Source organism: Bipolaris oryzae, assembly GCF_000523455.1.
Source record: "Bipolaris oryzae ATCC 44560 unplaced genomic scaffold scaffold_18, whole genome shotgun sequence".
NCBI lineage: Eukaryota > Fungi > Ascomycota > Dothideomycetes > Pleosporales > Pleosporaceae > Bipolaris > Bipolaris oryzae.
In genome coordinates, this window is record NW_006911294.1 from 156,849 (window position 1) to 168,755 (window position 11,907).

At 53.7% G+C, this 11,907-nt stretch overlaps 5 protein-coding genes across 5 annotated transcripts; 1 reads left to right on the top strand and 4 right to left on the bottom strand.

Annotated features, from left to right (window-relative positions):
• Window positions 1–743: 743 nt before the first annotated feature.
• COCMIDRAFT_85995 (uncharacterized protein) lies at window positions 744–2,087 on the top strand (the record flags this gene model as incomplete). Its single annotated transcript, XM_007686370.1, has 2 exons — window positions 744–1,007; window positions 1,068–2,087. 2 exons carry the CDS (start codon window positions 744–746, stop codon window positions 2,085–2,087), a joined length of 1,284 nt encoding a protein of 427 aa, XP_007684560.1.
• A 345-nt stretch (window positions 2,088–2,432) lies between these two features.
• On the bottom strand, window positions 2,433–5,783 carry COCMIDRAFT_85947 (uncharacterized protein; the record flags this gene model as incomplete). Its single annotated transcript, XM_007686371.1, has 3 exons — window positions 2,433–3,662; window positions 3,709–5,399; window positions 5,462–5,783. The coding sequence occupies 3 exons, from the start codon at window positions 5,781–5,783 to the stop codon at window positions 2,433–2,435; spliced, it is 3,243 nt and encodes a 1,080-aa protein (XP_007684561.1).
• Window positions 5,784–6,619: 836 nt separating this feature from the next.
• On the bottom strand, window positions 6,620–9,133 carry COCMIDRAFT_33638 (uncharacterized protein; the record flags this gene model as incomplete). The annotated part of the gene is made up of 3 exons (XM_007686331.1): window positions 6,620–7,023; window positions 7,076–8,243; window positions 8,324–9,133. The coding sequence occupies 3 exons, from the start codon at window positions 9,131–9,133 to the stop codon at window positions 6,620–6,622; spliced, it is 2,382 nt and encodes a 793-aa protein (XP_007684521.1).
• Window positions 9,134–10,041: 908 nt separating this feature from the next.
• On the bottom strand, window positions 10,042–10,276 carry COCMIDRAFT_33639 (uncharacterized protein; the record flags this gene model as incomplete). The annotated part of the gene is made up of 2 exons (XM_007686332.1): window positions 10,042–10,131; window positions 10,184–10,276. 2 exons carry the CDS (start codon window positions 10,274–10,276, stop codon window positions 10,042–10,044), a joined length of 183 nt encoding a protein of 60 aa, XP_007684522.1.
• Window positions 10,277–10,519: 243 nt separating this feature from the next.
• On the bottom strand, window positions 10,520–11,907 carry COCMIDRAFT_85798 (uncharacterized protein; the record flags this gene model as incomplete). The annotated part of the gene is made up of 2 exons (XM_007686372.1): window positions 10,520–10,991; window positions 11,060–11,907. 2 exons carry the CDS (start codon window positions 11,905–11,907, stop codon window positions 10,520–10,522), a joined length of 1,320 nt encoding a protein of 439 aa, XP_007684562.1.

Genomic DNA, 11,907 nt, shown 5'->3' on the forward strand with positions numbered 1-11,907 from the left:
GCCCAGTCACTTGCTCGGCTCCCATGACCTGGCTACCTGGGTACTTTGACTCATCCCCTCTCTCTCCTTCACTCTCTCCATCTCTCTCGCAAGGCGGCCATCACCATGCACGGTACGGTAATGAAGTACCTCGTCGCCACATCAGAGTCAATTGCTATGTGAAGTAGCCAGCAGCCAGGTGGACGCGTTTGCCGGCGCGTTGGCGGCCATGCCGGCCTAGCATGCCCACCTGTTGCCACTCATAGCGACGTGTCCACCCCAGCACTGGACACCACGAAGCACTAAAAAGTGCTTCTTTCCCATGTGTCCCCAGACGTCATGCAAGCCAACGTCCATCTGCTCCTCCACATCGACAGGCTGGTTGCCAGCTGCCAGCAACGTAGCAGACGCAGACGTTATCTATGATGCAGGACGCCACTCGCCCTTCACTCCCCAAGACCCCCGAGACATGAGCAGTACGCAGGGACTGAGCGCAAGCGTCCGAGCATCGCCGGCCTTATAGTGCTTACACTTGTACTTGTGCCTGCTAGAGACGTGTTTGTCGTGTTTGCATCATGCAGGTACCGATACCGCTAGTACCAAGGAAACTCCACCGAAGGTGCGCCCACCATGGTGTGATTCCCGAGAGGTCAGCACCGAGGTAGACTGCGCTCACAGTTTTTTTTAATATAGCCTAATTCATCCTCTCTTGTGCTGCTTCATGGTCCAACTGTAACTGACCTGCTACCATCCCGCCCCCCGCTATGCGTCCGTTCCGACCCTCGTTCCGCATTTCTCGCGCGCTCGAGCTTCCCCACAACTACACATCACAGCGCACCCTACGCGCAAGTCAGATATGTAGTAGGCAGCTACACTCCTCCCAGAGTCTCCGTATCGATCTCCCTCGAAGCAGCAAACCAGAGAAGCCGGATCCTCTGGAAGAATGGCGCAATCCCGAACCCAGCAAATGGCCAAACCGGATAAGACTACTCTTTGTGCCATTCATCGGGACTCTGGTCTACACTATGGTAGGCCCATGATTCCATACATATCCAATTGAAAAGACTCCTGCTTAACACATTCCACAGTGGACAGATGACACAATCAAGACCGAAGCACCCACCATTGCCGAGAAGGACGCTCTCCTCAAGCGCGAAAATGGCGTATCCGAACAATCCCCCATGCGCCTTCGAATGGAGCAATTCATAAAGCAGCAGCAAAAGCAAATCGTCGCCGAGCTCGAAAAGGTCGACGGCACAAAATTCAAAATTGACACATGGCAGCGCCCCGAAGGCGGCGGCGGCATAACCTGCGTCCTGCAAGACGGCAACGTCTTCGAAAAAGGCGGCGTCAACACCTCCGTCGTCTACGGCCGCCTCCCTCGCGCCGCCATCCAAAAGATGCGCGTAAACCACAAGGCCCTCGACCCCGACGTCGACTCGCTCGCCTTCTTCGCCGCCGGCCTCTCCATGGTCCTGCACCCGCACAACCCCAACGCACCCACCGTACACCTCAACTACCGCTACTTCGAAACCGCCGACGACAACGGCAACACCACTGCATGGTGGTACGGCGGCGGCTGCGACCTCACGCCCTCCTACCTCTACGACGAAGACGCCATCCTCTTCCACAACACCATCAAACACGCCTGCGACAAGCACGACAAAGCCTACTACCCGCGCTTCAAAAAATGGTGCGACGACTACTTCAACAACAAACACCGCGGCGAAACCCGCGGCGTAGGCGGCATCTTCTTCGACGACCTCGACGAAACCGAAAAAGACCAGGAACAGCTCTTCTCATTCGTCCAGGATTGCCTCACTGCCTTCTTGCCCTCCTACATCCCCATCATCAACAGAAGAAAGGATATGCCTTTTACCCCCGACATGAAGCAGTGGCAGCAGATTCGTCGCGGCAGATATGTAGAGTTTAACCTGGTGCATGATAGAGGGACGGCCTTTGGTCTCAATACGCCTGGCTCGAGGGTAGAGAGTATCCTCATGAGCTTGCCGCTTACCGCCCGCTGGCAGTATATGCATGCGCCTGACAAGGGGAGTAGGGAGGAGAGATTGCTGGACGTGTTGAGGAAGCCCAAGGAGTGGGTGTGAGGATTTGTATATTCAAAAAAAGGCTTATATGTGTGTGTGTTGGGGGAGGAAGGAAATGCAAATATACGGACAAGTCCAATGATAATAAATATGACTTTTCTTAAATTTGTTCATTGTTCAGAGCCTGAGCCTATACTTTTTTACACGCTTAATCCAAGTGTACTGTATAGTTTGTTTTTTTGAGGAAAGAAAAAAAGGATAAAAGGATAAAGAGAGATGAACAACAATACACGAGAGGCACAAGTACAAACAACGACTGATTGCACACACACACACACATGACTGTGGAGAAATAAACCACTCATCCATGGACGACGACAACAACAACAAAAACAACAATATCCCCTAACCCCTAGGATCATGTCTCCACCCATGCAGCCCACTCAATCTACTCCCCATACCTCCCAACCCGGCACTCCCTTCTCCACCTCCACCACTTACACCACCACCACCGGTACCTCCAAACCCACCTGTACTCGACGCAAACCCGCTCCTCCCCCCACTCCCATTATTCAGCAACTTATCAAACTGCTCCACACTCACCACCGCCCGTTGCTTAACATCAAGATCCATATCACGACTCAACTGTTTAGCCCCTTCCTCAAAGCCCAACTGGCGCAGACTCAGCGCGCGTTCCCGTGTTGCCGCTTCGTCCGTGTGGTCCTCGACCCAGACAAGGTTATGCAGCATCCACGCGCACGCGACGCGGATGTCACGGCGGGGATGCGTGAAAAGCGGGAGCACGTGTTGCATCAGGTTAGTCTGCGATATGAGTAAAGAGCGGTGCTGGGGACGGCCGTTGGCGAGGTGGATAAGAATGAAGATTGTGGCGAGCATGAGTTCCGAGGCTGGGTAGCTTGTCCAGTTTGGCTGGCCCATGGGAGTTGTCGAGGATAAAAAGGGCGGGCGGTGGGTGCCGCTGGGCCAATAGCTTGGGGTGCTGGGGCTGGCTTGGGTTTGGGAAGATGAGGTTGAGGCCGAGGAGTTTTTGGGGCGGATTTTGGAATCGAGAATCTCGAAGAAGCGGCTGTGGCCAAAGGTTTTGAGGAGGTGGTCGATCATTTCGCCAGAGGCCTTATCCTCGGACACAAAGTTGCGGATAAAGTCGAGTGCTTGTTCTTGGATGCGGATATCGTCGCGCTCACCGTTCAGGCGATGATCTTGTTCATCGTTCTTGATCTGCTGTAGTCGATCTCGAATGTTTGTTGCGCTCGTGTACCGAGGGCCATGGCGTTGATGTCGGCGCATCGATGGTATGCTTTCCGTCATCGCATCATCGTCGTCTTCAGAACCTGATTCATCGTCTACATCCATGTGAGGCTCTTCGACAGCGTTAAGGATATCGACTTGCTCTCCCGCTGCATTCGGTGTACCCATGGCAGGTTTAGATGGCTCTCCGTTGAGCACTTGGACCAGCCAGCCTACTCCGAGTTCCTCTAGACACTGTATCTTCATAGCATGAGGCAATCCAAGACATAGGTGCTTGAGCGCCCAGAGACTACCAAAGCGGAGGTCAAAGTTGGCAGACCTACACTGTTCGCAGAGTGTGCCTAGGACTCCGGATTCAAGAATCTCCTACTCATCGTTAGCTTGGAAGCGAAGGGTGTCGGATTTCGCTTACAGTCCGCATAGGTGACACATCCAACACCAGGTTCGTGATGACTTCTGTAGCTGCAATCTGCACCTTTACATTCGGATGTGTCAAGAGTTCAAAGATCGGCTGTGCAACACCGTGGTCAATGAGACTTGTTCGGAGGACGCTGACCGATCTTGACAATGACCGTGTGAGCTTGCATGCAGCAATCAAAACAGCGTCAGGATTGCCGTCCTTTGGCGACGACGACGCCCCTGGCTCACTGTTCTCGTTGTACGGGACTAGAGCTTCAATGATATGCGTTGCCGCACCCATCTCAATCACCATCTTTCTTAACGAGTCTTGGTCACCTGCCATCGCCGCCAATGCCAACAAAACGCTTTCTCGGTACTTGAACGCATGCAGGATATCGGGGTTAAGCCCAGCTCGACCCAAGGTCGACGAAGCATGATCGATATTTGGATCCATGACTTCGTGAGATATTGGTTTCGGCTGCCAAAGGGGCTTTGACGACGTCGCCGGTATGTCGAATGACTTTTTCAAAATCTGTATCAGAGTTGGCAGAATGCGAGAATGAACCGCGGCCGTCTGAAGTGCCTTGTTTCCAGTAACCAGCTCTGCTAGAACAATTGGTGAGCGTTCTAGCACAAGGCGCAGCTCATCTCTGGCTGCCTGGCTCATGGCACTGGCCTTTTTGGCATGCTCGGATGTAGGGCTCGAGTCCTCAATCATCTTTTCAACAAGCGGAATAATCAGATATGAAAAGTGCTTCTCGCGTGTCGTCTTTGACGGATCATTCAGCGGCCATCGCTCGCCAAACCTTTTGAGCAATGCCAATAGCCAGCAAGCAGACAGGCGCTCTCTGGCTTCACCTCTCCGTGCCACATACATGAGCCATATGAATAGCGGAGATTCGAACTCATCCAAGATGGTGTTCCGGCTCGAAATGTGTTGTAGCGACTCCATGCTTGGTAGCCGAGAATAGTTGTCCGCTGGACCAGAAGAATAGGCACCAAGAGCCGGCCATTGCTTAATGTACGGATCTGATTTGCTTGCCATGGTCTGCACTCGCGGTATCAATCTATCCCATGATGCCGACTGTGACGTGTTGTTTCCATCAAAAGTTCCTGCGGAGCGTTCCTTTGGCCAGCCAAAAAGCTGTTGTATCGGCTGTGAATAGAGGAACTGTGCAGTGTAGAAATGAGAATCCTTGATAATAGCTGAGATTGCTTCCAGGATGTCTGACAGGTAGGCACGAGGAAGCTGCTCGCGATTCGATCGCTTCCTGTCCGATGCAGGGATGCGATCGTCCATGGCTGCGACACTAGCAAGTAGTTCAGCGAGCAAATCTAGTACATCCGCATCTACCAAGATTCTTTTATGGTTGTCTTCTCGACACGTCTTTGTAATCAGCCGTATAGCCGATTCTATCTGCTGGTTGGCCTTCATGGTACCTGCCGTCTGCGCCAAAATCTCAGACAGACTCTCAACAGCCGACTTTGTGTATATGATATCATTCACGGCAGATGCGAGAGATGGCCTCGGCGAGCCTGACATGTCGAGCCATGGCTTTTCTTGCGCAACAGCATCGACAATCTGATTGAGCGTCTTTAGGGTCGCGGTGACGAGTTTGGAGGGTGTTTCGCTTGGTCGTAGTGCTTCGAGTAACGGAGGTAGTACATCGCCAGCCAAGAGTGGCGCAACAAATGCCGGTCCACCTGTACGTATTGTATATCAGCCAAGGTGCTCTTTCGTCTCATGTTCTGCATTGCGCGCTCACCATTCGCCAGGCTGCCGACGACGAGTGTGGCTTGGAACCTCAACTCATCTTCGGTGGTCCACTCTTCCAGCCCAGCTGTGTCACCAAACAGACCCGAGCTGTTCCCGTTCCTGGCATTCCTTCGCCTCTTGCCGCCCTTCCTAGCCTCGGCTCGCAGCAAACTGGCAAGTGGTTTCACAATACCATGCGTAACAGCCAACTCTTTTCTTTGTTCATGCCCCACAAGTTCGTTTTTTAGGCTTTGCAGCGCTGCGACTTGTGCCTCGGGCGTGGTAGGGTTGGAGAGCTCGCTGAGTGCGGAAGGGATCGTTGAACGGCCCATGGCGTCGAGGGCCAGCGAATAGGTAATTGGTAAAGGGGAGGACGCAGATTAACAGTTGTCGTGCAGTCCTACACGAAGAGGCCTAGTCGTGGTCGTACAAGTGTACGTCAAGGATGAGAGAGGCAATGATGAACGCTTCACTGAGAAAGCACAACCTTAGTCGGAGTGTTGCAGAGGGAAGGCGCAACGGACAAGTGGTTATCATTGCCTGCACAGCATTTTATGCAGCAGGGCTCCGATTGCTTTCTAAATGGCGCGAGAAGCTTGCCAAGTCGCATGGGCTTCTTTTGCGCGGCGTAGCAGTACGTGGCTGTGAGCGAAGTTTGATTGACATGAGATAGCCGCGTCCCAGTCCCGCAAACGTCAGCGCGAGGGCGATAACACACCTTATCAGCACGTGACCGTCACATCCCACGAGCATACCTTTCTTGACTATTATTGCACATGCATTCGGCTTGGACAGATGCATACCATGTGTATAGACTATTTCTTTCTGCGAGATAAATCGATCGCTAAAATCAATCTGAATGTCTGAAAAACAGCTGCCTACGTTCACTGGACATGACTATACAATCATAACCATTTACTCCATAATTCCATGAGTTATCATTACAGTCGTTAATGCCACGTCGCAGCGGTCATGCTCATAATACCCGCCTAAGCATTGCACGGTTCTTGCCCGGGCCCTAGACAAAGGAAACATGCATGTGGGTTGCAGGTGTTGTACCAAAGCAAACCCCTCGAATGAGTCCTCGAATATATGCCAAAACACCAGTCCGTAAAGATCCCAATGCCCTCCCTCCAGAATCCTTCCGTTTGCCAACCAGACCCTGCTGTTAGAAATCTTCAAGCACGCTGAGATCAGTATCGTTTTCCTTGACAACACCGCCTTCGGTAAGGATGACGACTGATACACAAGCTGCATATGCCTCTCTGATAGCACAAGCCATGCACGTCTCTTTGATATTCGCAACAATAGCACTGTGTCCATGGTGGGCGCACCAAGCTCTCGCAAATACCTCGTTGTCACTGACACCAAGTGCCTCAATGGCCAGCACGTTCGTAACCTGCTCATGAGCGCTCTTCTTCTGCTCATTCATGAGTGCCAGTGCTTTCTTGCCGGGTGATGACTTGGACGAGGTAGGTCGAGGTGTGCGACCGGATTGCAGACCCCAATCCGTGATGTCTACGAGGCCTTCATCAATTTTGATTGCTTTGTACGAAAAGTCATAGAATAGCACTGACTCAAGTCAGTCATGTTCAATAAATCTGGAAATGCAATTTCTTCTTACCATGAGGCCCTTGGTGGCAAGGGAAGGCATTGATAAAACTGACGTCGTACCGTAGCTTCATCGGCCAGCTCTCGCCACCACAAGCGAATAAGATCGCAGCATCAAAGACCATTGGTGGGCCAGAAGCACCCCGGCCCCCTTCTGGTCGTTCTTTGATAGGTACAAAACGGAGCTTCTCCATTCGTATCAGGTCTGTGACGTCTTCCGTATCCGGCATGGGTATGTCGTAGTCATCGATCGGATAACTGTCCTCTATCGTTCCCAAAGGGTTCGTACGATCATCCATACTTTCAACATCAACCGGTATGAGTACTGGATCTGGAGACTCAAGCTGCCTAATCTTGACACACTCAGTCCGTTTGAGCTCAGGGGTGTAGATGCATGGCCCAATCCAGCCTGCAATTTGCTTCACCCCACGCGCAGCTCCTAGGACTTTACCAACAATGCATTGGGCTGACCAGTAAGTGTTGGCACGGTACTGAAATCCAGATGCCGGGTGCATGTGCGTAAGGTACTTGAGGGCGTCGCCAGTATCCTGGTCGCAGTCGATCAAACTATTCATGATGAGCCACGGCAGTGTGCGACCTGGCAAAATAATGCCCGAAAACCACGACATGGCATCCGCAGACCTGTCTTCGACGGCCTTTTCATTCGGGTCCCGCTCGTCTAGAATGTACTCGATCTCATCCATGTTGGGCCATTTAAGGGTCGCAGCAAAGATCCGCAGAGCTTCTATCTGTCTACTCTTACTCTTGAGATCAAAGCTGAACGTGCTTTGCGTGGACGATGTCCGCGTTTTAGTGATTTCCATATTCTCAAGCCACCGCTGTGCCACAGCCAAATCCCATGTAATCATGGGAGGAAGTTGCGAAATCAGCTTGCGCTTGGACTTTTCGGAATGCCCCTTGGAATGGATGCGGAGGTACAGTTCTACAGAGAGCAACAGTTGATGGAAGAACTCTTGCTTCTTGCGCTGATCGGGCGCGTCAAAGAACTTTGCTACAACCTGGTTTCTAGGCTGTGAAAAGTCTATCCACTGCGGATTGCTCAATACAGTAATGAGGTCTGTAATCTGCTGATCAATCCGGATATGGCGGCGCTCCTCATCGTATCGTTCCGAATCTTCGATGAGCGTGGTATACAGGTAGTGGTACAAGTCCTCCGGGTCCTATTAAGAGCAAAGTTAGGGAGACGAACCAAAACAGAGAAAAGAAAAAAAAAGAACCCGGCGCGTGGCTGTTGACTAACATCTTCATTGAGTCCACTTTCCAGCTTCTGTAGTCTGTCGAGGATTTGCAAGAGCTTAATTTTTCGCGGTTGGGCGTCACCAGCAAACTTGATGGGGGCATGACTTGTTCCAGACTTGCTCACCCAATAGTTGAGCGTTGTAGTACCCGCACTCTTTCCGAACGCATAAGCCATGCACGGGTACTCATGAGACGACCACGGGAATTGATCATCGCGCGTGCCCGTCATGTTGAGCGAAATATCCCGATATGCCTGCTGCTGAAAGTGTGCGCGATCGGTTCGGCTCTGATGCTCAGCTTCCAGAACCGCGTAAAAGCGATTGTATCCATCTGGTGCATTTGCTATGGCATCTCGGTATCCCTTGAAAGTTGATGCGCCTGCACAGATGAGGTCATCTGCTTCAGCTGGGTCCAATGCATCCTCCGATCTGTATCCCTTTGGGGGCCATCGTCTCGACTTGCGAAAGTCTTCCAGGGGCGTCGGGTGGGAATACGACCCAGCGCGACGAGAGGGTGAGAACTTCTGGTAGGGCACCATATGCACCTCGCCCCCACTAGATGAGGGCCGAGTGGGATTTGGCTGGGAGCCATGTCTAGCGATGCGCGTGCGGGTGACGACGGGCGATGTGCGTGTTCTTGAGCTCTTTGTGAGCTGCAGCTGGTTGAAGTCGTCGTTGAGCTGGGGAAACGGCTCAGTAGGGAAGGCATAGGGCAGGGCACAGGGTGCCGAGGGCGGTTCGGGACGGCGCGCCCCCCATTGACTATCATACTGGCGTTTGCTAACCTCGCGGCGAGCGTATTCAGATGTCATCTCTTATGCATAGCACTCTGTGTGAGCAGACTACATCCAACTCTGTTTGCAAGTAAGTGCGTGGTCAAGGACTGGGTGGTGGGTCTAGGAGCATGTCGCGACGCTGTTGGCAGGCCGCCAGGGCACGCGGGGTGGTGTTTCTGGCGATACCGGGGAGGTGAGACTTGACTTGGTAGCAAGCGAGGAACATGGCGAGGGTGGAGATGTGGCGCGCCCGCTGGAACAATCACCAACTGACCTTCATAGTACTAGAGTCGCAATGCTACCGCAGCCGTGTCTCGATCAGGAACAGGACGCGTTTACCACGAGGCGTGATGGAGACGTCTCGGTCGCGAGGCTCTGGAGGTATACGTCGGCACACGACCTCCTTAGGTGTGGTTTCGTGACAGGACACGCGTAGAGGATGTAGTGGGGGTGGGGGGGTGGGTGGGTGGAGGGCGAGAGAGGGTTTCACTTTCAAGACCAGAGGTCAAGTCATGGTCGCTAAGCCGATGAAGTCGCCGGAAGCCGCACATTTCGTCCTGCGAACCCTTCCCTGGCGCCCTTACATCTGTGTGTACTTGTCCGCTGTCAAGAGCGGGCATGTTCGATGGCATGTTCTGACGGCCTTGGAAGATGTGACGGCTAGCCTCACATTGCCGAACCAGGGCGGTCGACTGACTGACTAGGGTGCTGCTTACTCCATCCTCTTATTCGTCCACGTTACTCACGGGATGCTCTTAGCGGCTCGACCACGATGCGCTCACTCAGTGCTCCAACAACACGCCATCGGCGTTCAGCTCGAAAGGAGGGGTTGATTCCACGACTGATGCTATCTACCCAATAGAACCGCTGCTCAATTCCACCACACATGACATGCAGCGTGTACAATCATACATGTCATAGGCCAGGAGCTGATATCACACTGCCTATGTATCCTGCACATGCCACGCTCCATCACTGCCCAGACTCCCAAACTCGTTCCGTGCAGCTTCGGGGACTGCTACCGGCGTCCGCAGCTATGCATGCTGTGACGAACGGTCGGGAAATGGAAGCCATGGGGCCATACACGGCCTGTCCATTGTCTGCCTCGGAGGCATGAGCCTGCGTCCGATGCGGCAATGCGCCCTCCAAAGTCTCATAGGGCTCCACGTGGGTGGGCATTTTACTGTCAGATGCTCTGCTGTCGAGTCATGTCGCCAGCTCATCGTTCGACCCGTCTGTCTTTGAGCCTCCCATACAGACGTGACCACGAGGGCAGTTTCGAGTCCAAAAGGACAGGACAACCCACGAATGTGAGGAACGCCAACTCGCGGGACAGACGGGAGTCTGAACAGCACACACATTGGTAGCGCTGTAGGACCACACAGTGTCAAGAGTGTTGCGCGGCAGTTATACGCACAATCATTATACGCCTGATTCGTTGGTGTGAATACCTGTGGCTGACGATCCGTTAGGAGGAGGGACTTGGGTGGAGCTGGCAGTAGACGCCGACTCGGGCAACTTCTCCATGACGTATCCAGTCCCACGGTCGACCAGGCCTTTGTAGTAGTCTACAAGAACCTCCGGCTTGGGAACTATCCGCCAGTCTAGCTTCCTCAGAAACTCGAGCTCCAGTAGCGCCAATTCGCGAACGCTGACTCCACCGACTCTTGCGTACAGGCTATTTGTCCAAAAACTGTCACTGAGGCCCTTGGCCGCAACCGTCGCAGCTGTTATGAGAAACCGATGTACAGTCAGGCTGCTGATTGTGAAGGCGGGGTACATGGCGCATAGCTTGTCGACGTAGAAGACCATGGAGAGGAGGATTGGTGGAGATAGGGTCGCGTGCACAATGAGGCGGGAGAGATAGTCGCGGACGGATATGCCAGGGGGTGCTCTGTAGGAAGAAGAAGAAAAAGAAAGGGTAAGCAAGAGTTGCCTCAATCAATCGTGGGTAAAACGCACCTTGAATGGAATCTTGTCAAAGTACCGTCCCGCAACGGATAGCCATCGTTCAGGCGCACCAGCTCCATGAGCATGTCGGAAATGAGTACACCAAGATCCTTGACGTCACAAGTCTCATACTGGAGGGGCATTACTTTGAGATTGGGTTCCTCAGGACGGGCTCTTTTGGCTGGCGATGCAGGCACGCGCAAGACGGTGCTTGCATCTGGTGCAATGGACCCAGGCTCTACCACAGGGAGGACACCATCGCGCGATGCGGGACGAGCGGAGGCCAAGGCATTGCGTGCGGGCGCAGCAGACTGCGGAGATTCCCGCAGCTGAGGCTCTGGAGGCTCCGTGACTGCAGGCGCGGCGGGGGCGGTGCCCCGCTGTGTGGGCGGGATTGCAGGTACACTCTGCGAGTCTATAGCAGGAGCAGTAGCGTTGGTTATGGTGTGGTGGTCCTCGGTGGAGGCGATGGTGGCGGTGGTGGTGGTAGTGTTGTTGGTGGTACTGGTGGCCGGCTCGGTGAGAGTTTGGGCGTGGGTGTCAATGGTGGGCGGAGGGCGGTAGGTGGGGGGAAACCCTGGCGGGGTGTACTGGGTGCCGTGGTCCGCGTAGCTTCTCTTGCGGCTCTGGGGTGAGTGCGCAAAGGCTGGTACGGGCGAGGGTTGGCAGCAGGTGGGCTTTGGTGTTTGCGGCGCGTCGAATCGCCGCTGTGCTGAATTGGTCACGGCGAAGCGGGGGGAGTGTGTGTTGGAGGAGATGGAGGTGCGTCGCGAGGCATGCTGGTAGGGGCGGTGGGCGGGGGTGTGAAAGGTGGTGTTGGGCGAGGGAGGTTGCGAGATGGTGGGCGAGGATGTGATCAT